The sequence below is a fragment of the Anabrus simplex genome, chromosome 1, assembly GCF_040414725.1.
Source record: "Anabrus simplex isolate iqAnaSimp1 chromosome 1, ASM4041472v1, whole genome shotgun sequence".
In the NCBI taxonomy this organism is placed as follows: domain Eukaryota; kingdom Metazoa; phylum Arthropoda; class Insecta; order Orthoptera; family Tettigoniidae; genus Anabrus; species Anabrus simplex.
In genome coordinates, this window is record NC_090265.1 from 1152204827 (window position 1) to 1152231175 (window position 26349).

General features: G+C 39.0%; 1 protein-coding gene across 1 annotated transcript in view; it reads left to right on the top strand.

Annotated features, from left to right (window-relative positions):
• Trmt61 (tRNA methyltransferase 61) overlaps nucleotides 1-9809 on the top strand; it is a 511674-nt gene extending 501865 nt beyond the window's left edge. The window contains exon 5 of the mRNA XM_067150743.2: nucleotides 9325-9809. Within this exon, the coding sequence (XP_067006844.2) occupies nucleotides 9325-9489 (165 nt within the window). The 3' untranslated portion in view covers nucleotides 9490-9809. The remainder of the gene's footprint in view (nucleotides 1-9324) is intronic.
• Nucleotides 9810-26349: the final 16540 nt, after the last annotated feature.

Here is a 26349-nt window from a genome sequence, read left to right on the forward strand (position 1 = left end):
AGAACTCTCAGAAGAATCAAGATAATGAAGATTTCCTGGCGACGAGAAAATATGCAGCAAAAGTCATCTGCGGGGTAAAAATGAAATGGTGTATGACTTTTAGTGCCGGGAGTGTCTGACGACATGTTCATCCGCGGGGTAAAGCACACAGTTGTCAAAATCCAACTGACACAGATCGAGCAGGATTTCAGTACGGGGAATTCCGGGGATTGCTATAGAATGTTCAAACGCAACCTTGCTAAATACACCCCTCCAAGTCCACGTTTCAGAGACCACAAAGGTAAACATTCCTAGAACAACAAGGACAACTGTCAGATCTTGGCAAAATATTTTGAATCTCTTCCACTGATCTCTATACCTGGATGGCTGGTAGCTTGGGTAGCAGTAAGCCGAATAGAAGATGACTGGCGTGGTAAGATGGCAGCGAGCGCACGGTGCAGTAGACCACGAGGAGCGCGCTTGCTTTGTTTATGCTTAGTTCAGTGACGCCAGGCCTCTTGATTGTAGTTCCACGAGTGTTCTGTGCTGTGTTATTGCAAAGTAAATGGTAGTGTATTTTACGAATTTAGGTTCGTTGCCTTGTAGTATACTTGTGGATTACAAAATTCAATTTAAATATGTATGTGTTTATCTGAAATATGAATGAAGAAACATTCTACGGGGTATTAACATACCGCAGTATTCAGCTTATGGATGTACAAACAGAACCGATCAGCAGAAGGAGAAATCATTTCATCGGGGAGTTTTAATAATAATGTTATTTGCTTTACGTCCCACTAACTATTTTTAAGGTCTTCGGAGACGCCGAGGTGTCGGAATTTAGTCCCGCAGGAGTTCTTTTATGTGCCAGTAAATCTACCGACACGGGGCTGTCGTATTTGAGCACCTTCAAATACCACCGGACTGAGCCAGGATCGAACCTGCCCAGTTGGGGTTAGAAGGCCAGCGCCTTAACCATCTGAGCCACTCAGCTCGGCTCGGGGAGCATAAGAATCTTCCTAGGGTAGTGTTTTGAGTTTTAGGTTTATTGTATCTTATTTCGCATATTCCGGGAGCAAAATGGCAATTAATTTTTGTAGGTTTCCTTTCTCGAGACCCGAACATCTACGATCATCGATTAGGAGTATCAGGCGGGAGAATTGGGAGCCTTCTAAAACAGCTGTTCTCTGCTCGGATCACTTAGAGGAAGACTGTTTTGATAGAAATGGACAAACTGTACACCTTAGAAGTGATGTACAGCCAACTGTTTTCAATTTTACTGAACATTAACTGCAAGTAAAGATTTACTTATATAATTTCTCATAATTAAACTGACGGTTTCGATTAAATAATTGACGTGACCTTATAACAATCTTAGAAAATGAAGTCTGGAGGAATTCTAGACCTTATTTACATCAGTAATAATTATGGGTTTCAGACACTGGAGTGGTGGGAGAAGGGAAAGTGTGGTGGGTGTTTGGGGCTATCCCATTATACTATTCGTGGTATTTGGGACTCTTTTAACTGGTGTTACATATTTCTGATGATGACTATCAATATCGCTTTGCTAGCTGAATTTAATTAAAGAGGTCTGTAATAGTAAATTAAGCTGCAGGTAATGTGATATATTGACAAGTTTTGAATATTTGCTGGTTTTATAAATGTGTACATTTGCTTCAATGATATTTTAATTTGATCATATGCGCGTTATTTCATGGAAACAGGATTCATTATCAAGCACCGATTATGATATGTCGAATCTAGGCCTGTATATTGAGCTACGTTTATAGGTACATCATTTTAAGAATGCATAATTTCGTGGCATACATGTATACAATTTACAGCAATGTTTCCAGAAACTGTTTTTCACTCGTATTGTGTTACCGATCGCTAATTGCATGTATTCAGCACCTGAGTTAATATTTGTCGGCCGTTATTATACACTCATGTTTATTGCTATCCCGGAGATTTACTGACCTCGGAATGACGTGTCAGTGATCCCAATGTCCTTATGCTTTGAGTGAACATGTCTCTATATTTTTAATTATTCCAATGCGCCATTAATTGCGACTTAAAATTGACTCTATTATCATTGCTTCCCCATAAGGAGAGCTCTAGGTTGGGTACGCCAACATGGCGAACCGCGCGCTCAACTTGGCGTACTTTCTCCTGCAGCGGAGACCTGCCATCAGCGATCCATGTATAGAGATCAGTGATCTCTTCTCAACTGTGAAGAAACAGAATCACGATTCACCTTTGAAGAAGCCACGCGTCGCAAATCAGACTCCTCTCTAGCCACAAAGGAGGAAATCTAGCAGATCATCAAGTCTTTAGAGAACAACAAAGTACCTAGCGAAGTTGCGAAAATTGCTGAAGTCTGGAATTCCACATATGACAAGGCGATCGACAAACTAGGTCATTAACGAGATCTGGGAAACAGAGAAAACCCCAATGAACAGCAGCCCTTCAAAAGAAAGTTGACAAAGCAGATATAAACAGCTACCGTGGCATCTCCTTTCGTTCGATAACGTACAAAATTCTCTCGAAAGCCCTTCAGACCCGGACATAGCAACTCGATTCACAATTGGGTGAATATCAAGAACGTTTTAGGAAAAGACGATCGTGTGGAGAGCAGATAATGAATCTTCATACTTAAGACAAAACGAATTTATATCTGAATCCCAGAAACAAGAGATTTGTGGTTATCTTCATCGACTTCAAAAAGCTTACAATTCTATAAATAGACATACACTCCTCCAAATTCTAGAGAAAATGGGCTGAGACAACAAAACGAGAGCAATTATCCTACAGACCCCATCCAATACGACCTCCAGGGTGAACTTCAGGGGAGAGATTTCGGGCATCTTGGAAATCATGACAGATGTTAGGAAGTCAGAAGGACTGTCACCTATACTCTTCAACTGCGTACTGGAGGAAATCATTTGCTAATGACGCAAAGAGATGTGCAAGGAAGAGTTAGAGACTGGTCTTCGAATAGGATACAAGATAATTGACCTGATGATAGATAGCCTGTGTTTTCGCAGATGATCTTACCATATTCTCTGTTTTCGTAGATGCCGCTGAAAAACAAATCAACTAATTTAAAATCCAAGTAGGAAAGGCTGGTCTCCAGATCTTCTTTGAAAAAAAACGGAGTGTCCTAGAGAGTTAATTCTGAAACAGGAAAACGTCAACGGGAAGAAACGTTTAAGTACTTAGGGGAGGGGATGGTACCTAACAACTCTGAGAAAGAAACATTCGCCTCTAGGATCAACAAGATAGGTAGCATACCAACTAACTAGAGATATCTACAACAAAAGGTTAGTGCCCATCGATGCCAAACTTAGGTATTATTGTTCAGTCATTCGTCCAGAGGCCCTGTATGCATTAGAGTGACTTGCACTGAATAGGAAGGGCCTGACTGAAAAGTTAAAAACCTAAAGAAAACAATTCTGAGAAAAATCCTAGGACCAATCAGAAAAAAAAATGATGAGTACAGGAGACGGCATAACAACGAACTGTACTTGCATGTGAAAAGGATAACTGACACCATTCGGAAAAGGAGGATTAATTTTTATAGCCACATAACACGTGTGAGCTCGCAGTAACTAACCATTCGGATCTTTTCATACCTTGTAAGCAAGAAAACCAAGGGACCTGGTTCACCGAAATTGGAAAAGACATTTGAGAAATAAAAATCACACACGAAAATATCCAGGAACGCGTTCCTCTTTGGAATAAACTTGCGATTCCAAGAGAAGTCAAAGTTCGATTTCCGGCCTGGTCGGTGATTTTAACCTCGTCTGGTTAAATCCTCCTACTCGGTGACTGGTTGTTTTCTTTGTCCTTATATACTCACTAAATGTTGTCATTATTCTCTCATTTTACTTTGTAGACTCAGTTGGCATGTTTCGCAGGCCATTAATACGACAAAGTCATTTACTTATAGAAACAATACAGCCGTAGTAATATTTTATGTTGAGGCTGATGACCTGGATGTTTTACCCCTTAAAGCAATCATTATCATTAACAACATATTAAAATCTGTCTCTGTACAAGCCATGGAGGCTGTTAGAGGAATGGCAGGTAAAGGTTTCCACTGTTGAAATCCTGTCACTACTGTAATTGGGATAGAGTAGTTAAGTCCTATGCCCAGACGCCTTTGCCGCTTCCATGAATGAACTTGTTACACATTTTTGGTGAAGACTGAGTGAACTAGAGGACCGTTTGCTTCTCCAAAAGTGGAAATCTCATTTCCAAATGTTTCATCTTCCTGAAGGGAATCGAACCCACCTCCTTCCGGATGAACCGAGTGCTCCTTTACCTCCTTTACCACACCAAGTAGTACCTTCAGAATTACGTACTGACGAAGCCTAGATGCCGTGATACCGTATGTTGACAAGAATGACACGTAACCCTTTTAGAAAGCCAAGTCTTCAATTACATTTATACTCATTCCTACAGGTACTGCTATAGTTTTATGTCCTCAGGTGCACAAGCACAGGTATATAGATTCTCTTATATCCGGTGACTTCAATTTCTGCAAAACAGATGTCCATGTTACACGATATCCCTGAACATTTGAGGGAGGTGTGGGACAGAAGGTGCATAGTTTATTCGCTTGTAGGACACAAATTATTTTGTCATATATGTTACGAAATTTTAGAATAAAATTGTCATTTTCAGCACTTCTCTGACATTGTAGCTCTCTCGCGTCTAACAAGAGAAATACGAGAGAAATTCCCACGGGCTTTTAGCTTATTACTATGTAATATCTAGTTTTAGAAAATGACATATCTCGCTTCGCTACTCCAAGGATCTTTTCGTTAGTAAAAAGAGAACTCTGAATCTCTGTTTATGAAGGATAAATTTTAAACTTTCTTGCAAAGACCCTGACCAGGCCTTGGCTATTTATGAAGGATAAATTTCAAACTTTATTGCAAAAACCGTGACCAGCCCAGGGTCCTTCAAGGGTTGTATGAGTCACGATTTTCTTTTTCAGTTTGTATTCAGATAGAAATTCTCAGTAAACGATAACGACGCTGTTTAAGAATCACTCTTCCTTCAACATTAAAGAAAAGCTATTTACAATCAGTATACGTTCCATTAAGGGCACGTGGACGGGAAAAATATCAAATTCACATTTTCGTTTTACACTTCTTTGAAGAGTAAGCATTCCTGAGTCCAAACAATATGTAGAATTTGTAAGTTCCTGCAACAAACATGTATTTTAAATGTCTATTTAAATATGGCGGCACGACTGCCACTCCCCATCAGATGTCGACTAACAATAGGTTACATGTCCGAAAGTGACATTTTTTAATCTTTAAGTACACTTTCGTGAGTAACCGTAAGGGGTAGAGCAGTGAAACTCAGTATACTTCTGTATGATGGCACTAACCACTTCCATTTTTTTAAGGAATAAATTTTCTTTTTTGAATACACATGTAAGTATTTACGAATTGTATATAACAGTACTAAAATAATTATTTGACTCATCAAGTAATATCTTCCCTGAAAATTATACGCTTACCTTATATTGTGGCAGAGAGTTTAATTTTTAAAAGCGATGTGTTTCTATTTACATTCCTATTGTGGAACTAAGGAGATAGATAGTGATATTAAGCATGAGTTTTGCCCAATTAAAAAGTGACCTAATGTTAGTAATCTTGGAACGAATAGTTTCCTAGGTATGAACCTAGAAAATAGACCTTACAACATGCAGCTTTCATGTCCAGGTGCCCTTAAGTTGGACGTAGTATATACACTGACTGTACGATGGAGTGGAGTGTGTCTTGCCTCATGTGGAACGTAATTACACTTGCGCATAGACTGTACTATAATAGAACGCTATATGTAAGAAATCTGCGAACCAATATCAGGTGATGGAAGAACCATGCTCTGTATCAGTGATTGACACTCGAGCTGTGTCTCGTGTCGTTGACACGCTATTCTTTGTCCCAGCACACACTTCTAGTTAAGAGCAGACGTTATTAATTGGAGTGGTCCATTAGCTGAGTGCCTTTCCAAGTCAACAAGACGATCGGAATTACCTGCACGCAGATTGTCATCGTCAGGCCTGCAACCTTCAGCCATTGCTCATTTCTAATGGAACTTAATTTTGACAGAAGACTGAGTGTTGCATGTAAACGAAGTAAGAACGTGTGACTGTAGAAAAACAGTATCAACGTATCCAGTCGATAATCATCGTCCTTTAAATTTCTTACCATCTAGAGCATTTTCTTAATCGTTTTTATATAATTTGGACTGGATTCCGCTTTTATTGCACGTTCTGAATATTACCGAACCCACGAATTACGCAAATATAGGCACACTTGGTTACTGATCATCTATGTTACTTTTAGGAGTGTACTTAATCAACAATAAAACGCACTGCCATTATATCTACATAACAAGAAGGAAGTCAAAAGCAGAACTCGCCCTCAGCTCGAGAAAATAAGTGAAGCATACTCCTGTATTCCGCATGTAACTATTTACATTTTCGGTAGGGATTTTCGACTTCCGTAAGTTCTGCGGCCTTCATTCGAAAGAAATGAGAATATTGGTGTAGGCTATAGTGTGTATAGTGACTTATAGTTTGATATTCGTTGCGATGCGCACAACGTTTTGGCATTGTGGCAATTTATTTACATTATCAACATTATATTTCCCCAAAAAATACTATAAAGTAACGATTCACTGAATAAATTCCATGAGAAACGGTACATTTCTTGAATTTACATCGCTCATCTCATGAATATAACATACTTAGCCTAAACTATGTGGTCTCATTATCTCAGTAAGAGCTGTTTATGTAAATCCTGATGTGATAAATTTAGAGAAGAAACATGCAATATATTTAACAATAAAGGTCTGTCTTTAAACAGTCACAGTTATCCAAAGAATGCTCTCAATTACTATGTATTACATTCACAAGCACAAGCCCTAATTGATCAGTTAACACGCTTGGCGCGCTTCCTGTACGGCCTGTACATCACGAAGGCAGTGTAACTACCTGCCTTACCTGGCATATCCCACGTCGAGTAGCTGTCGCCATGTTGGTGTATCAGCAGAGTTTTGTATTCTAATACAAGAACTCCTGAAAGCGTCTGAACGCATGCCTGAACTCGCTACCTCATTGATTGTCGAACACGCTGAAGAACTCCAGACATTACACGTATTCGAGGGCAACCTTGTTCCACACGCTGGCGAAGTACTGTAACGTCAGTAACGGGCTGCCTGAATTCAAACTTAATCCTAAATACGAACTATACCAGGCGTGGAGACTGTATTTATGAACTAGGGAATTAAATTAGTTGTCGGATTTGCTTACGGATTTTGCTTAAGTCATTGTATATGCGACTTAACTATGAAATTTAAATGTGATTTGAATTAATCATTTACTTTCTGTTCGCTTTCATACTATTTTTGTACACGGTACATTTTTTCGTTCATTATAACATCACCGTCGTCATCATCTTAACCTCTATGAGTAGTGTTACGGGGTTACCCGTGGATCAGCAGAGGTGAAAGAAGGTGCCGGGATGAATGGGTCTAACTACAAAGTCAAAGTTAATTTAAAATTTTAACAAAGGTTATATTTTCTTAAAAACAACAAAATCTTAACATATTTTCACTTAGAGAAATAACAATGACATAGCAATTTAAAACCAAGACTTAGAAGGATCCAAGACTTCAGAATTTAAACACTCTTGGGGTACAAGCCCCTAGTTTTACAATTTTGAGCTCCTAGCTCAACTTTACAAACGCACAAATTTGTTCAAGGGCAGAAATCCCCTAAATACATGGAGCACATGCTCCCTATTTACAACATCAAGCCTCCCAGAGGCATTCTTACAATACTTGAAAAGAGCTGACGTGCTCTCAATGTTCCCAGCCTACTCAAGGCAACACAATGTGAAAAACTAATAGTCACTGGCCTTACAAGGCACTATTTACAAATAGCAATTACACAGATGTATCTAGTACCCAACCTACGGGGCCTTAGTGAAAAAGAACAGGCTCAATAAACGACCCGAGTACAACAGGAATGGAGTCGGAGATTAAGCTCCACAAAAAAAATTTTAAGACCTATAGGGCACTTGGCCAACGAAACAGGGGCTAATCCCAATCTACTGAGGTAGCGCGAAGGGAGATAACTTTAATACATTGGAGAAATAAATGCGGTACCTCAAACCAAGAAGAAGGGGAGCTCGAGAGTGTAAATCACTCTCTATCCCCGGATTACATTTAAAGATTTATGAAATTTTACATAAACCGAACGGAGAATTACATTTTAAGGAAGTTGGTTACATAATAAAGTTTCGAACCTTTCCGTCGGGTTAAACTGCGGAGCAAGGAAAAGTGAAGATGTTAAGTGGCCATACCTTGCTGAAGAACTGCTGCTTGATGAAAGAGGCGCCTCCCGCCCCTGCGTGACACACACACTTAATGTTGATCAAATGGCCAGGAGACGTGAAAATCCGCTGTTTATAAACCCTCGGGGAAAGTTCGAGACCTTTCATGAATAATCAAGACACACCCACAGAGTTTTATTGGTTAAAATCAAAAGTTACACTCAAAATCGAAGAAGAAATATGGGATTGGTTGAAAATTAATTACATAAATTCTTGATTGGTTATATTCAAAACTGGCGGAAAGAAAAGATAAATATTGCCAACCCAAAAAATGAATGAACGGAATTTAGTAAAGATAAAACTTATGAAAACAAAGTTTCTTCAAAAAGGTTCCTTCATTTCGCACCGGGGTGCATGACCATAGACTTTTAGCGGTGACATCTGTGAGATAATGTTCAAACTTCTTGATGAATGGAAAACAAAAAAAAGTAGAAATTCACACAGTTTACAATAACAAATTTTAGTGGTGCCATCTTCAGAGAAAATTTATAAGTTGGTCCAGTTTCAAGTTCACGGTTTCTCCTGTAGAGGAGTTCTTTAAGGCGCAAGATTTCAATGTGCGGCGTAGAGGTGTACCTCCCGGTACAAGTAGTATGCAGTTTGTTTGAGTACAAAATGTTTTAAAAGTATGTTTGTAACGTCACTGATTTTTGAGGCTAGTTGATCTGGATCTTTAGGTTAGTTTTCCACAGAAGCACTAGCATTGCATTTGTACAAATGCTCATATTTGCTCTGCATAACCATCAGTTAATCATAGATGACTTCATCAGACAAATAGCCTGATTTTCGTCCTCACATAGGAATTGGTCACGGTTAAAGATTCACGAATACCGTAGACAACATTCTAAAGCATGTACATTGGTGTCGATGCTTATTCATGTCGTTTCGTTGAAATTGTTTAATTTTGTTGTATTTTACCTGTTCACAGCGCAGTGCCGACGCCACTTCTACGCCCAAGGAACCCGCCCCTAAGCGGTACGTGACGGGAATGCCGCCTCAGTCGATGCCTGGCCACACAGGCTACTTAACTGCCGCCTCTTTACCGCCGCGCTGGGCACGCCGTGCTGCAGCCCCTGCGCCTCCGTCACCTTGAGAAAAGCACAGCTCTCGTTACGAGTGGACAACCGACGAGGAAGGACCTTGACCATGGACTGAGTCTGTGCCAGGCTCTTCTCATTTATCTACCTGTACTACACCCCTTGATGAACTTTTGTTTTCCTCTGACCACAAAGCCTATAGTGCCATTCATTTTCCCGACTTTCACATGTCTTGTCTTTCCTAATATGACGAATTTTGATTTCTGTGATTTGTCATCCATCTTTTTAGACTGATAACCTAGATACTGTGTCACTGCGATTTGAATGCACATACTGAATGTCATTCACTTCTGAAATGAAGAATTTACAAATCTGTTATGCTCCGATGCTCTTACTGAGTTGTTATATTCAAAGAATATAATTTCAAATGTTTGAAGTCAGAGTGAGAATTCAAATCATAGGAATAGTGATGCTACATTGCCCTAATTTTGCTTGTGATCGTATGTTCTTCTTTCTCCACCTTTATTACTTTAGTGTCTGTTCAGTAAGCAACCCTCTAAACGTTCGCACAATCCTGTGGGCTAATTAGAGTGCAGTGCTTGTCAAAAGTAGAGTGCATTTAAAAAAATAGTGGAAAATGAGGTGTGAGAAACGTGAACAAACCGGATTGATTATATGCTGTAAAACAGAGGTCAGGACCTTTTAACACAGACAAGCAACCTTTCATCCGCAATTTTACACTTAGGACCGCCTTTGTAAAGTACCGTCGTTCAGCCTCGTGTGTTATTTCCTGCTATGCCTTATATCAGACTAAATTAAGGGTTCCAATTCAGATTGAAACCAGTCACCTTTCAGGATTGTCTTTCTCTCTTCTCCAGGAAGTTTCTTGACAGGATGATGACTTCCAAAGGTCAGACTGCGAGTCTCATTCATCGAGTGAAAACAGAAGCCGTAACGATCTACTATTTGGTGTTCGTGTTTTAGTATGTTCTGCTTTCTACATCTCTTTTCTTTATCTGTAGTTGCTTCTTATAACCTTCGACTGCTGAAGCCATTTGTTTACTGTATTATGGTGTGTGTGTGTGTGTGTGTGTGTGTGTGTGTGTGTGATCGTAACGAGTTTTGCGACCGGATGTCCTTCCTGACGTCAACCTCATCAGGGGAGTTTATGAGATGAATGACGTGATGCACTACTGTTGAATAGCACCAAGAGGTCTGATCAAGGCTTAACGTCTCCATCCGATGGAAGAATCACCATCAACAGTGTCGTATGCCCTCACTCCAATGAACACTACGGAGAGGTTTGGATTTGAGTCCAGACTTTTGGCACGCAATCTAGCGATTAGAAATGGTATACCACCAAGTCGCCTACCATGTTGACCAGCATTCTGATTTTCGACGAATGAAACTCGAACCCTGTAACTGCGGTGTTAGACCATATAGACCTGACTCCTTAACTATCATAGCCACCAAGCAGGCTTAAACTTTCTCGGAGCCACTCTGGCTCATTTTAGTTCTGGACATGGTTTTAAGACTGGATGTCCTTCCTGAAGCCACATGATTTTTAGATGAATATCTCAACACTGGATAAACCGGGATTCGAACCTCAGCTTTTCGGGTGGGAAGACAGCTGCTAAGCCACTGAGCTAATCACGCCCCCCTTGTGTACTATGTTATATTCTGTAATTTATTAGCATACAAGTGACCTGGCCCGGCTTTTGAATTTATGGTGATAGGTCTTGTAATATTTCCTTATACCAAAGCGTATCGAAGAGAAAGTGCGACATCTTCACGAGTTACCGTGGACCGCCGCACAGATGGCACTGCCATCCAGAGTGATGACTGAGCGCGAGGATAAAAGAGGCATTATCGGGACTACCTACTACTTCAAAATCTACTAAGAAACTCAAGCATGCAACTTAAGTTTGAAAATGATTTCATCTGCTGGACACTTTGGAATATTTCCTGGATAATTTCGCTGAATTCGAAGTAACCAGCTCCCTTCTTATCTCCTTCGTGCGAAAGAAGAATCGACATTTCAAGTAGTGAAATACGAGTTTTGGTAGCAAACACAGCACATGATCTTCACATCACCCCAACTGCGATGACTTCACTTCAATAACATCTAATTTATCCAAGCACTCGAAGAAAGTATCACCCCACAAACTATACATACACGATACCTTTTCCGCAACAACATTTTCCACTCGCAACAACACATTATAAACACTTTCCGACGCATACGTGAGATATATGGCGTTTTGCATTGAGCCGTAATCTTGTGTTAGGGAAGCAGACACATTATCAGTCGGTTTGCCGAAAAGGAAAGGACTAAATTAATCACACTGAATCACTTTTGAAATATTCCGCACTATGTATCCGGCTAAATGATACACTAAGTACTCTTTGCTACAATTCCGCCCACTTAACTCGGGTAAACTGTTTTCCCAGTCTGGTATTTGAATGTCATTTTCGATGTTCACAATTTTTTCCCTGATTTAATTTACAGCTTGTGTTTTCACTGCACGATTTTTACGTTCAATTTCTCTTGCAAGAATACGCATTTGATTAACAAGAGACGTCAATGGGGATTCAGCTCTGTACTCACAGTTTCTGCCAGACGATAAAGCAAGTTTAGTCGGTACGTACTGTAAATAGACCAACGTGTGTAAATGTAGAAAGTCAAAGTGGATTCAGATTCTTTATGTTACCAGATATTCCTAAGCATTTCCACCACTTTTTATTCGACTGTCTACCATCCGATGTGAAACCAATGATTCGGACACCTACTTGCTCTAATTGTATGATGACTTGAATGAGAATGTTTGCAATTATATCACCAGGGGTGGCGTTCCGGCTAGCATATATCACTATGGGTTGTATCCAGTTATATAGACAAGGAACAAAGATAAAAACTGAAGCATGATTTGCCAACTGACCCTTGCTTTTATCTTCAGTAAATTTCCCCAAATCATCAAAACCATTCACCTGCAACGATTAAAGCGAATTTCTTCGCGTAACTTTATCTCGTCAAATATCAACATCCCTAAGCGTTCATGTTCCTCCTTTCTATTTAAAAAATCTGATATGGCAGAGGTAGCATGCTCATTTATTCCGTACGAACATTTTAGGCCCTTCACCAAATTTCTCAAGTGGGAATCAGAAGGCAAAGGCAGCAAGTCATGATTTAAACAGTGCTGATGACCCTTGGGAGTATTTATTTTTAAAAGAAGTGCATAAGGAAGAAATTCATCACTATATCTCATTCCTTTTTTACTTTTCGCTTGACATTTCTTTAACATTGTATCGTCTATAATTTTCTGTTTTTTGCTGAGAGAACCGAATTGTTTTGACTGAGTGAAATTTCTCTTTGATTTTATGTCAGAAATGTCTTTTTCAAGCAAATGTATCTTAGCTTTAGTGACATTGAGTTGATATTGCGTTCTAATGAAATTACGTTTCTGATTCTTCAATCTCCTCTTTAATAGCGCAATTGTTTTCCTAGCATCTGCGACATTAGAGCTACCTTCAACTGCTGAGCATACAGGTTAATCACTATCACTGATATTTACTTTCTATTCAGGGCTTTTATTAGAGAAATCTCTTCGTGTGGACTGCCTATTCGTGGGGGAGTTGCGTTTCTTAACTGCCTTAGAAATATACTTGGGTAGATTAGGAAATATGTGAGGAAATGCTTCTGGTTTTAATTTCTAGCGCTGTCTTGGTATCTCTACTCTTTCACCATTCACCGTAAACGAGTCTACTGTTACTAGAAAGTCATCGCAATGAATGTCACACACGAAACAGTTATGTTAATTTTCGGTCTTTTCTATGAATAGCCTTCTTCCATTTCAGTAAAACATCACTCACTTTAGGGGGCCTAAAGAAAGGCCTACCTGAAGACGATCGGTCATATTCAGATCTGCAGCCGGGTACAAAACACGAGGGCATGATGTGATAGTTTCCTCCCGCACTGATATACGTTGCCTTATAGCACAATAGCGACAAATACCGAGGTATTTAAAACATAACACTTCTCACACCACTCAATCGTGAATACACTAATAATGCAAACTGTCGAAACATCTCTGACAGCGACAATAATGAGCAATAAAAATTACTACATCTGAAGGCGAATATAACGCGGGCTAATGGCCAAGGGTCTCTGTTGACATCACAATCGCCTGTGCTCCCACCAAGTGGGTGTCCCACCAACCGCTTGAGCTCTTTTACGGGCGAACGGAGATGATGTCGCTCTTCCTCTTCGATACGCTATGTCCAGGCCATACTGTAGCAATCGCGGGAAAGCAATCAGCTGATCGTTAGGGGGAAAGTTTAGGACGTGAGTTAGTTGAGTTACATGTGAATTCTTCGCTGTTTTATTGAAATTTTTAACGTTGGGCGCATGTTTACTCAGATATACATCAGAATGAGTCGTTATCGACTGCGTTATTAAGTGAAAAGTCCTCAGTTAGTGAAGAAAACTTAGTGTGAGCGTGTATTCATGTGAGGCTATAGGTTAAGTATATCTCTCTGCGGTGTTTTAATTTTTTAATTTATTTGTGTAATGTTATATCCATAGTGTAAAATGAATTGAGTTAATGCATTCAGCGCTTTATTATCAACCACGATGTGTATATAATTGAATTAAGGTTATAAGTAAGAGAAATCACCATGCTAAGAGTTGCTGTGTGCCTGGCTGCAAAGCAAATTTTACAGGAGGAGAGTACACTGCAGTATTTGTGTTTCCTTCTGATGAAGAAAGAGTTAGTTTATGGAAGAAGGTTAATCCTAGGGAGAAATTAATAGTTAATCACCACACAGTTGTATCAACCAATCTCCTAAATACTAAATCCTGAGGTAAATAAGAGTGTCTCGTCCAGATGGTGAGTTAAAATTTTTTCTTATGTCAAAAATGTATTCTGAAATAACACTGCTGAGATTTTTCCTATCAAATTTCATATCATAGGCAATGAAACATGGTTATTCCATAAGAATTGAATACGAAAATAATTGTATAGGCATTATTTTCTGTTTACAAATCTTCATTTTTAAACAATAACTGAATTTCGTGACAGTGACAATGAATGTTTTGTTATTCTTGGAGGTTAGCTTACTTGTAATCTTTCTTGTAGGTACTGAATTGGTGGTACAGAAATAATTTACATTTGTGTTGGTAATTGGTTGTTTGTTTTCTATCAGTGTGTATGATGTGAATGCTTCAGTTGACTAGAAAATGGATAGAAATCGCAAGAATGTGTCTCAAAGTTTTAGCCTGTACTCACGGAAACGAACGGATATACGCAAGAAATAGAACGTTAAGGAGAAGGATATGCATTGTATGTCAGAACTAACGCATATTTATGATTAGTTTTTGGTTTTATAAGGTGTTAACAGTTTCTTAAGTAATTTAAACGAGTGTGTTATTCAAGCGGAGCGGATGCGTATCGCCTCCGAGTCCCACCCAAAGCGTGACGTCATCAGAGCTACAGTATGGCCTGTATATCACGAAGGCAGTGGCTATGCCTATACTGCAGACGACATTAATCGTTTTCCTCTTGATGTATGTACTCTTTCTGCCTCTGCCTGTTAGCCCCTTTCTTCCTATACGATAGTTAACAATTCCTGTGTTTTCACTAAAACGACGATAACTCTTGAACCATACATGAATATTACATACCTGTGAAGGAGACTTTATCTTAATAAGAATATTGAGGTGAATCAACAAATTATTTTGATAGGAATTATGTGATTAGTAATAAAATATGGTTTTTAATTTTGAAGTAGATTTTTTACTGTAAACTGTATTCTTATTGAGTTCTGCTTCTTACAGACACGTGTTTATTGCCGCGAACATTTTGTAGAGCTTTCTATATTAAACAATTTTTCTACACATTGCGGTCTATCGTTGACGGTTTAGGCTGTAGAAGGCCCCCCCCCCCAAAAAAAAAGCGCCCGGATGACCGCTTTTTCTTTGACTTATTTTACTAAAATTGCCATTGCTCGGCTTCCTTTTGTCAAATCTTAATGTTTCATTCATGTAAACTTTCCTCGATAAATGTTCTATACAATGGTGAAAACTGCATCAAAACCCATTCGGCGTTTCTCAAGATTAGCCTTTAGACTTTATTTTATACTATGAATAAGTAAGAGCCTCTTATCTTTGTTATTTTTTATATATGGTTTGGATTCCAAGTAATACTGCAAAACCCATTGATAAGATCACAGGTTTGTATGGCTGTGTGTGGTCCACCCCTTAGTCCCATTTCTTCAGAACTGATCAGGGATACTAAGATCAGAAGTTTATTACTATCGCAAGGTTGATTATTTTTTGACTTTGTCTATACCTGTGCTCTCATCTGTCGTCATTCGTAACATTGCATTTACTTCCGTTGAGAACTCTTCTAAAATTCATCGATTTCTTCCGTATATTCCACATTTGTAACGTTGTGTGTGAATCAGCATACATTGCATTTTTCAATCTAGCATTCCGTCTCTTAAGAAGATTTGAAGGATGGGTGAATAATAAAGTATTGAAACGTCCTTGTTCGGAATTCAGATGATCACAGCTGAGACTGAATGTAAGAGCTTCGCCGTACCTTAATACTCGGGCGTGCACGTCTGTCTGCTCATCTGTATCTCATGAAAAGAACTTAGTTGAACAGAACAATAAAATATCGTACAGTAAGATTACTAACTTGAATGTTTACTACAGTTCGTTAAATTTGCGTGTGTTACCCTTCGTGGGACCAAATTTCGTTCTCAATTTAATATTCGTTACAAAACTTACCTTGACCAAAAAATACCGAAAACTCTTTTGGTCCTTGGCACGGCCATGAATGACTTACAACTTTAAGAATGCTGCATCTAGATACTGCATTTAATGTATAAATAAGTGTTGATTTTATCCTCCCAAATGTGTATAGTCTCGATCCAGTATTTAACACATTAAACATTAACAATCGAATGTGATAGAAATTTCTGAACTATTCTGTCTTTCAAAGCTGCTTTAGCCGTTAACATTGCTATCTGGAATACTCGTCTGAGGCTAGTAATAACAGTTATGACGTCTAACTGCGTTACCTTACTTTACGTTTAATCTCAAGAAAATATTGCAATGAAATGTTCCGTTTGTTTTGAATAAAAATTCTGCTCAATTGTGAGGCCAAAGTTGCTGAATGGCTCATTTTCACTATAGCTAGTATTTTAAGACCAGATAGTTTCAGTGAAAATTCCACTGTGAAAACACATGGATTCGAACTATATCATTACAGTAAAATGCTATATTCTCCATTCTCCTTCATTAAAAGGTAATAGTAGATCTGAATCGTTTCAGTGAATTAGTTCATTTTCAGTGTTGTTCTCTGCATGTATTTTGGTAATGGACTTAGGCATTTGTATAAAGTGAGGCTGCAAGTCAAGATGTCACGTGTATCAGATATGCAACTTAAGAGAAGTAATAAATTTGTATGTACCTCAGCCAGGTCGAGGAACGAGAATATTCGTTGTTTGAAGGCCTCCACACTAACATGCTCTAGCTCGTCCATGAAGTAGTGTGAAATCTTCTTCATGGTCTTGATCATCTTGGTAAGAGTGCTAAAAATGGGTTTTTGTTGTTCTCGTTTGATTGTTTAAAATTGCTGCAATTGTGACGAAACTTTCTTGGTGATTAATCACACCTTCAGGTGTACGTCTAAAAATTGGTACTAAGCTATAAACTAAAAGGTATTGAGTCAGAAGAATAAACGAATATCTAGAAAACAGTGGTTAATTTATGTTCTTAAAACATCCGTGCGTGTTAGGTAGAACAGCTGATGATAGCGTTGCCCTAGCGATAAAAAGACAATTGGTACTTAGAAGAATTGACACGGAAGGTGTCTCTGATAGTTACATTTCTATTTTTATTATTATGATGGCGATGTTATAAAGATGTGTAAATTGAAAATTTCTTCGTTTATAAGGTGTATTATTTCTCTGAAGATTTGGTCTCGCTTTTTTTTATTCCACATATTTTGTGGTGGAGTTCATTGAAATTCCAGGCCACGAACATGGATTTTTTTTTTTTACATAAGAAAATGTCCTCCTTCTTCCCTTGCTTCTCTATGGGTGGTCAGTCCTTCCTATGTGAACTAATGTCTTTGTTTCGGTGATCAGAGTTGTGTTTTGTTGCTCTAAGGTTGTTTCATATTGTGCCTCTAATATTTAGTATGTAATTTTTGAGTGATTAAATAATAATTTGATGATAAATGACAATGATATTATTTTCTTCCTTATTTCCTTCATTACTAATAAATAGTTCTTTCTCTCTGTGTTGCTGTTTGACTATTTGCAACATCCTAGGTGCTGTAGTGAATATTGCACAAGCTGACATAAACATCGAGATCCGATGGTCCAAAATATGTGATGCCATCTACAACTCAGCCACCGCCGTCCACGGGGGAACGGAAATGAAGGCTGATATGTAGCCAGTACTGAGGACACGGGAGCAGTCATCGAGCAAGCGAAAAGCCTATCTTGCATACAAAATTATTCCCTATGCAGTCACAAGAATAGAATATAATGTATTGTCATTAAACAATGTACATTGCAATAGACAAAAGTGAACATACCATAAAAATATGTTCTTAAAAATCATGACTATACATAGACTATAAATTACTATTAAACATCGTTCATTCCCTTAGAATATATACTGTACTAACTATTTTATGCACTACTAGAAATAAGATATCTACATATTTACACATCTTTATTAATTTATATGGATATGCACCAAATTTGCTTCAAATTTCTGTATACTGCAAATGCTGTAGAGTCTTTTGAAAGGTTTTCACCGACATTTAATTCCAATGGGAGCTTGTTAAAGAGTATCGTTCCTCTGTAGTTATGACACGAGGAGAGTATATATCATTTTTTTCTTCTTGTATTATGTTGATGTACCTTCTTCCTCAATGGGTAATTAATCAGGTTTTCCTTGATATCGATTATGCACTTGGTAAGTACAGTATATATTGAGGGAAGAGTCATTAACCTCAGTTTTTGGAAAATAGCCCTGCATGATTGCGTGTCTGAAATTCCCTGTATGCACCTGATTGCTTTCTTTTGCCATATAAAAAACATCCTCAGCCCCCATGGAATTCCCCCACATTATTGTTCCATACTGTAGATGTGAATGAAAGAAAGTATACAACAGATATTATTTCAGGTTTGATAACACATTTCTTCAGTTTTCGCAATAACCCGCTGGACGTTCCAGCTCAGTTTTGAGTCTAAATCGACTTGTTGCTGTCCTCCCAAGTTGTATTGCTTAGACGAAAGAACATTTCTTCAGTTTTGTTGTTATTTGAGACCAATTTATTTGCCTTTAACCATGCCAATGACTCCTGAACCCTCTCACTGTTCAGAATTCCCTGAAGGCTGCTCGCATACCCCACTCAAAGTCTCAGGCGTACCCCTAAAGGTGCGCCTACCACAGTTTGAGAACCACTGTACTACTGTATTACGTGAGTCTATTGTGGCTGACAGTGAAGTGTGGTGTGTGAGTGGGGAGTTGTGTATTAAGACATACATAGACAATCAGTCCCCAAGAAATTAACTCGGCTAAAATCCCCCGCCCTACTAGGAATCCTACCCAGGACTCCCTGAAACGAAGGCTGTTGCGCGGACCATTCAGCCAAAAAAGATGGTGATTGTATTTCTAAAAGAAGAAACCACAATGCAATACACCTCTCTAGGTATGCTAGGATTATGTGCTGATTGTAATGTGACATGAAGAGTGTAGGAAAAATGCCATTCAATTACAGGCAGTGATGAAGGCGATTAGGACAAATAAACTAAGGGTAAAAACCAACCCTCCAACTCGCAACTTTCATCCACAGACAGCTGTCGGGAAAGGAAGGTAAGGTAGTGTTGCAACCATAATTTTCAGCTGGAGTGTCCCTGGTCGTTCTGCTACGTCTCAGTTCGATTGTTTATTTTCGAAAAATGGTGTGAGTGAAAGTAGAATTGCATTCGTGCAAAACGTTTTCGAATCACTATACATCGAGAAAGTGGGTGATTCAAAGACGTCGTCGGAGCTCCTTTCGAGGCATTTATGGTAGGCAGACCTCGTCTAAAACGATATTACATTACCTGTTCCATTTGAATCTAGATTAAAATTGCGAACTAGCGAGTTGATACCCATCGTCATTCTAATTGATCCCATTCCTTTTATAACTGTTACATTGGACGGTATTTTTCGTACACTCGGTATACACGGAATATCTAGAATGAAGTACAAAATGCACAATATATCAGTAATGACATTAGATTTTCAATAATAGATGTAGAATATAGTAAGCATTTTTAAGGTAAGTAACATGATTATCAACCACTTTTAGTGATAAATACTCTATTGTAGAATGTATGAACATCAATACATAATTTTGGGAGCGAAATTCTGATTCTAAACCTTCAGGAAACATTTCTTCTTGTGCCCTTGTCTGTCAGTGAGGTATCAATTTGTATCATTGCTCACAGCCACATTGTACTTGTATTATTTTTCTGAATTGAATACATGCATACAGGTTGAGTTTTTCGATGTTCAAGGTGGAATTTTCTTTCCATGTCTTGCTTGCATTATGGTTTCATATTTTAAGTAGCATTTCTATGGTTTGTATATCGGTATTGTTTCAATGCAACCTTGGCCCCGTGATATATGGTCTGTACGACCATCCGTCGTGGCTCGAACCCAGGACCCCCTGTCGCCACGGCCACCGGCAGAGCGCATGCTACTGTGTCACGGTTATATATGTCGCATTGTTCCGTGATTTACTGGGCACATACCCAGAGGCTACGCCGGGTATAGTCTTGTCCGCGACTGCCAGTCTCGGGACTCTCAGCGTATCATGCCGTATTAGCAAATGAGAGGATCAACACCGGACGCAACTGTGTTGGGGTACACTTTCACACACTACTGTGCTATATGCGATCGCTGGCATTCCCGTTCACCAACAAGCAGTTAAAACCATTCTGTTACCAAAGAGGTATTTAAAAAAAGGGTCAAGTTTACGAAAGAGCGTTGAAAACTTGACAAGAGTTATTGAAGTTTACTGTTCGGGCAAATGGAGTCAGTAACACAAATGCACTGTCGACATTAAAATGAGATAACATAGCATATAGATAGTTATACTTTGCCATGTGTGCAGTATCTATGATCTACATAAATAAAATAAAGATCGCGTTTGATGTCTGTGTTTTTGGTTTCTTCTGGAAAGCTGTGTTAAGTTTATGAGACCTAGGGTTGTTTTCATTTTCTCACCTTGGCCCTTCCTTTTCTTCAACAAATGAAATAGCGTATAGCTTTTAGTGCCGGGAGTGTTCGAGGACATGCTCGGCTCGCCAGATGCAGGTCTTTTGATTTGACGCTTTTAGGCGACCTGCACGTCGTGGTGGTGGTGGTGAGGATGAAGAAGACGACCCTTACACCCAGTCCCCGTGCCAATGGAATTAACCAGTTATGGTTAAAATTCCCGACCTTGCCGGGAATGGAATCTGGGATCCCTGTAACCAAAGGCCAGCATGCTAACCATTTAGCCACGGAGCCGGACTTTCTTCAGCAGTCCTTTGGGTACATTTTATTTCAAATATATAGTCCTACTATTTGACTGAATGATCATCATAGCAGAGGATCATGCGTTCGATGCTCAACCGAACTGAAGATTTTAGCCGTATCGGGTTAATTCCTCTGGCTTTTGCTCGGGAATTGGGTGAGTTTGTACTAAGAGACATCTCATCATTTACACACAATACATTCCACTGCCAACCACCACAAACACCCAGTAGTGAATGCATCCCTCCATATAGGGTTGGCGTCAGGAAACTGGGCCAAGTCCACATTTACGGCACAGATTTTACACGCAACCCCATCACGATATGGAAAATCCGATGAAAGAAGAATTATTTCAAATTCACGGAATAAAGAACGACATCAAAAGTCCATTTAAGTTCCTGTGTTTTTCCTTTGGTTATTTGTTAGCTGTGTAAGTAACATCACACCAATACATACAGACTTCCAGAGAAAATTTGTCCTAACAGTGGTATAACCTCAACATTCGTCTGATGCGAGAATGGGAAAACGGTAAACTGTCTCAGGGCTACCGACAGTGGAATTTGAAACCATCATCTCTCCAATGCAAACTCACAGCTACGCTGCCATAACGCGCAGCCACTTCGCTCGGTTGTCCGTAATAAATATTACCTTTGAGATGACAATGATATTACCAACTTGATACCGATATGTAATTGTTAAATGTTCTTTCTCGAAGTTTTTTGTTTCTTCAAGAAGGAGAAGTGGTCTTCCGTTTCAGGCGAAGTACTGTAATAATGACCAAACGTCACATCTACAATCAGCTTATTCAGATTTTAGTGCGTATATGATTTCAAAGTCCGCCCCTGTGGGGTAGTGGTTAGTGTGATTAGCTGCCACCCGCGGAGGCCCGGGTTCGATTCCTGGCTCTTCCATGAAATTTGAAAAGTGGTACGAGGGCTGGAACGGGGTCCACTCAGCCTCGGGAGGTCCACTGAGTAGAGGGGGGTTCGATTCCCTCCTCAGTCATCCTGGAAGTGGTTTTCCGTGGTTTTCCACTTCTCCTCCAGGAAAATGCCGGGATGGTACTAATTTAAGGTCACGGCCGCTTCCTTCCCTCTTCCTTGTCTATCCCTTCCAAACTTCCCATCCCACCACAAGGCTCCTGTTCAGTATAGCAGGTGAGGCCGCCTGGGGGAGGTACTGGTCATCCTCCACAGTTGTATCCCCGACCCAGAGTCTGAAGCTCCAGGACACTGCCCTTGAGGCGGTAGAGGTGGGATCCCTCGCTTAGTCCGAGGGAAAAAGCTACCCTGGAGGGTAAACAGATAAAAAAAAAGAAGATATGATTTCAAAATTACTGAAATAAATCAGTGCCTGGAGTAACAGAAAGGCTGAAGTTGTTTTACTTTATCGCATTTAGTATTGGTTTTAGCGGCATAAGAGTCACGGACAACTTTAACTGTACCGTATATCTGAATGTCTACCCTTAGTTTCCTCATAGCGGTCGGGGATGAGGTGGGATGAAATTATATGGCATGTTATTATGATCGGATGCCCTTCTCGACGCCAACCTTAGTTGAGGAGCTAATGAAGATAATATAAATGATGTGTGTTTTGTAACGCTTATTAGCTGATAGTGTACCCGCTACATTATTTTGAGAATGAAACAATATCTCTAGCCCGATGGTGACAAGACTCGCACAGACCGCTAGTTCTGCATAACAGTATTAATAAACAAGAAAACAGCTGCCAAACCAACCGCTAAGTACACCAATTGTGGCAAACAACGACGATGACATCAAGAAACAGCTAAAACACAAGCACCGTGGTCCATAGATGACTCTAACGAAATAAAAAAGAAAACTAAGTGAATATACAGATAGGTCATTCTTTATCGATTTAATCGAGTACAACCGTGTCAAAGATGCGAACTTCTGGAGAAATCTAAAATGATTTGTGTGAATCTCTATAATGAACCTAGTGATAAACACGTTTTATATTGTGAGATTGGTGGGATTTACATCGTAAATTTATTAAACAAAATACTGGTTTTTTTTTTGTTTTTTTTTTACCAGCCTTCCAGAACAATTTCAGCATTTCTTATGTTGACCTGTTTTGCTAATGTATGTGGACACTAAAGCATTATTGAAGTATTGTGCCTTTGTTTAATAAATAAAAATTGTTTCCACTGATTTTATTGCATGAAAATGTTTTATTGTTTCTTATGTAGCGAATTCAGTACATCGTGTGGAATTTTCAAAAATACTCTATCGTAATTATTTAATTTGGCAAAGAACCGTTTTGGAAACTCGTCAAAAAATGTGATGTTAGGTCGCAGATCTTCGATATCTAAATAAATGAACCTTTTACGTTGCAGTGCATGGCTTTTAGGCTCCAAACTTAGAAGAAAGAAATTTACCGACTCCTCAAGGGTGAAACGATGAAAAATGAAAGGGAATCATAACTTTCCTATCGAGATGTTTTCCCAAGGTTGAAAAGGCAAAGGTTTGGACTGGACAAGCGAAGAATAAGTTCTGGAGTAATTAAATGGAAATAATTAGGACTCGCATGGGACTCAGATGTTGCCACATATGCCTCATCAATAATAAGAATAATTGTAATAACAGTGCCATGTGTTTTAAAAAGCATATTTTGAGGTTAAACTATTGGAAAATACCCTGGCACAAAGTTTAATAATAATAATTCTATTGGTTTTACGTCCCATTAACAACTTTTTATGGTTTCCTGAAACTCCGAGGTGCCGGAATTTTGTCCCGCAGTTCTTTTACGTGCCAGTATATCTACCGACACGAGGCTGCGCATTTGAGCCCCTTCAAATACCACCGGACTGAGCCAGGATTGAACTGTGTGAGCCACTCGGCCCGGCGGTGCCAAGTTTTGCACACCACACGTATGTTGCGAATATTATATAATCTTAGTGTATTTTTAGTTTTATTGCATTCTTCCTATTTAAAAAAATTAATATAATATCTCTCTTTTTTAGTAGCTCACTACATCTTCCTAATATAACAGAAATGTCGTATTTGTCCGTACATTCATTTTTGTCGCGTTTTTTGAGACAGTTGATAGCACACACAATGGGGAGACGATATCAATCATGTTTGGAAATTCCACCTGACTGTCGTTCTGTTTAATTGAATAAACGCAAAAACTGCTAATCCGTTTTTCACGAAACTCTCAATTAATAAAGTAGAGACATCCAGAATTTCCTGACACTTAGTTTTATCTTAATCCTGTATGTAGGATCTGAGAAACAACATTTATTTTACCTCGAGAATACAGCCTCTCAATCAGAGAGAAACGAACAGTGAGTGCAGCGACTTCCCTCGCGAGCCTCTGATACGACGCTCAAGTTCACTGTTGGTCTCTTGCTAACAATAGCGGTTGTGTGTTAGTACATCCGTGCCTTTTTCTCGCTGCATAGAATGCATAGCCACTCGGACTGTACTCTTTTAACATTCACCACGTGTGCACTGTGATGCTTCACTGAGATCTTTGAATTTAATTTTCTTACACCCGTAACTGTGGTGACTAGCACTTCACGTGCTGTTGCAAGACTTCAGTTTTACTGTTGTTAAAAGGCATATGGCCGAAAGGCTTCTTAATAACATTACCGGGATATTGTAAAGGTGGATGTGTGTTTATACCTCGCATTTTCCTTCAATGTATCATTTGTGCATATGACAAGGGTTTTCATTTCAAGAGGAGAGGAACGTAGTTAACTTCTCCTGCTAAGCCTGGTTGTGAATTGTTTAATAACCTGTCAGTCACGGGTTGTACAGCAAGTTTAAAATAATATTCCATCGTTGCTTCCGGCAGGGCATAAGAAATACTAATATACCACTTCTGTCCCCTCTTTTTGCTTTCTTGGAATTGTTTGCTCGTGATTCGTGCCTACTGGACGAAGAAATAATTGTTTGTGTGACTTTCTCACCAGACATCATAACTTCCTCCATTTTTTTTATTTTGACTGGAAAGTTCGTATTTGACTTGGTGCATGTCATTCTTGGAAGTTGCCTGGAACAGAAGACGGGGAAGCATAAACTGTATGAGAATTTAATTGGATGAAGACGGTCAATGAAGATGTTCTCTAGTGAAAACTTCGTGCTAAATGTTAATTCCACACTCTCAAGAGACTTCAACAAACTCTCAGGTTACATAGTTTGATGAAGAACTTTATTATAAACTTGAACACAACAGAAATGTGTTTGAATTATCGACGATCCTTTTCCATGCATTTTAAATATAAGGAATGTTAAATTAAATTTGTCCTAGTCAGCTGCGAACAATATCAAGTGGATCATCTTCAGATTTTGCCAAAGTAATGAAAATAGCCAAAAACTACAGTTATGAATAAATAAGCAAATGACGGAATGATTATGAAAATCCTACAACGTCGTTCAGTGCTGACGCGAGAAAAGTCATCCTTGACGAATAAAGATAACTTATATTGCTCCCTGTTTTTATATGAATGAAATCATTATTTTACCACTTGTTTTAAGTTGAAATTGTGACTAGTTATAAGCATATACAGGAGGATCTCGAATATCCGGGGTGCACATTATTCAGGACAATCTGAGAAATATTTTTCATTTCTTCCTCCAGATATTTGGGAAAACTTATTTTTAATTGAAAAATGATATGGTTCAAGATCCATACTGAACACGGAAGGAATGCATTAGCCAAAATGAAAAGTGTTCATTCTACTGTAGATTTGTAATTAAATCTATGCAAAATGATATTAAAGTGATGATATCTTTTTCAGTATGGAATGGAAACACGCACCATCACAGAACGAAATGTGAAATTACAAGCAAATGCTGAGAATTATCTCCGTTGATTGAATTACAAATGGAGAAGTTCGTGAGGGAATGAGAATTATGAAGAAGTACCTTGAAGAATAATCTGGTCTGTTATCCGAAATCTTGCAGAAAGGAAACGTGGCATTCTCTGGCGAAGAATATCATGGCTGGGCACTTTTGAGTTCAACTTTTAGTCTCTTATCCGTTCTTCCCATCCCAGACACCAAATAAATGTATTCACTACCAATCTCTGTTAGGAGGCTGCACTGGAGTAAGAAGAGTTATGAATTCAGGGACAGTACAGTCTTCTACTGCCACATAAGCCAGTCTTGCCGGATTATAAAATGATTATCATGCCCCCATTTTTGCAGAAGTCACTATGAATGTCTCAAATATACTTCAGAGAGCTTTGAATAGGATATACAGTAGTCGTTGATGCACAATCACATGGCTAATAATTTTTGCTCCACCATATCCTCTGCTTTAATATTTAAATGTCCAGTAGGCAACCTGTCTGGGATTCA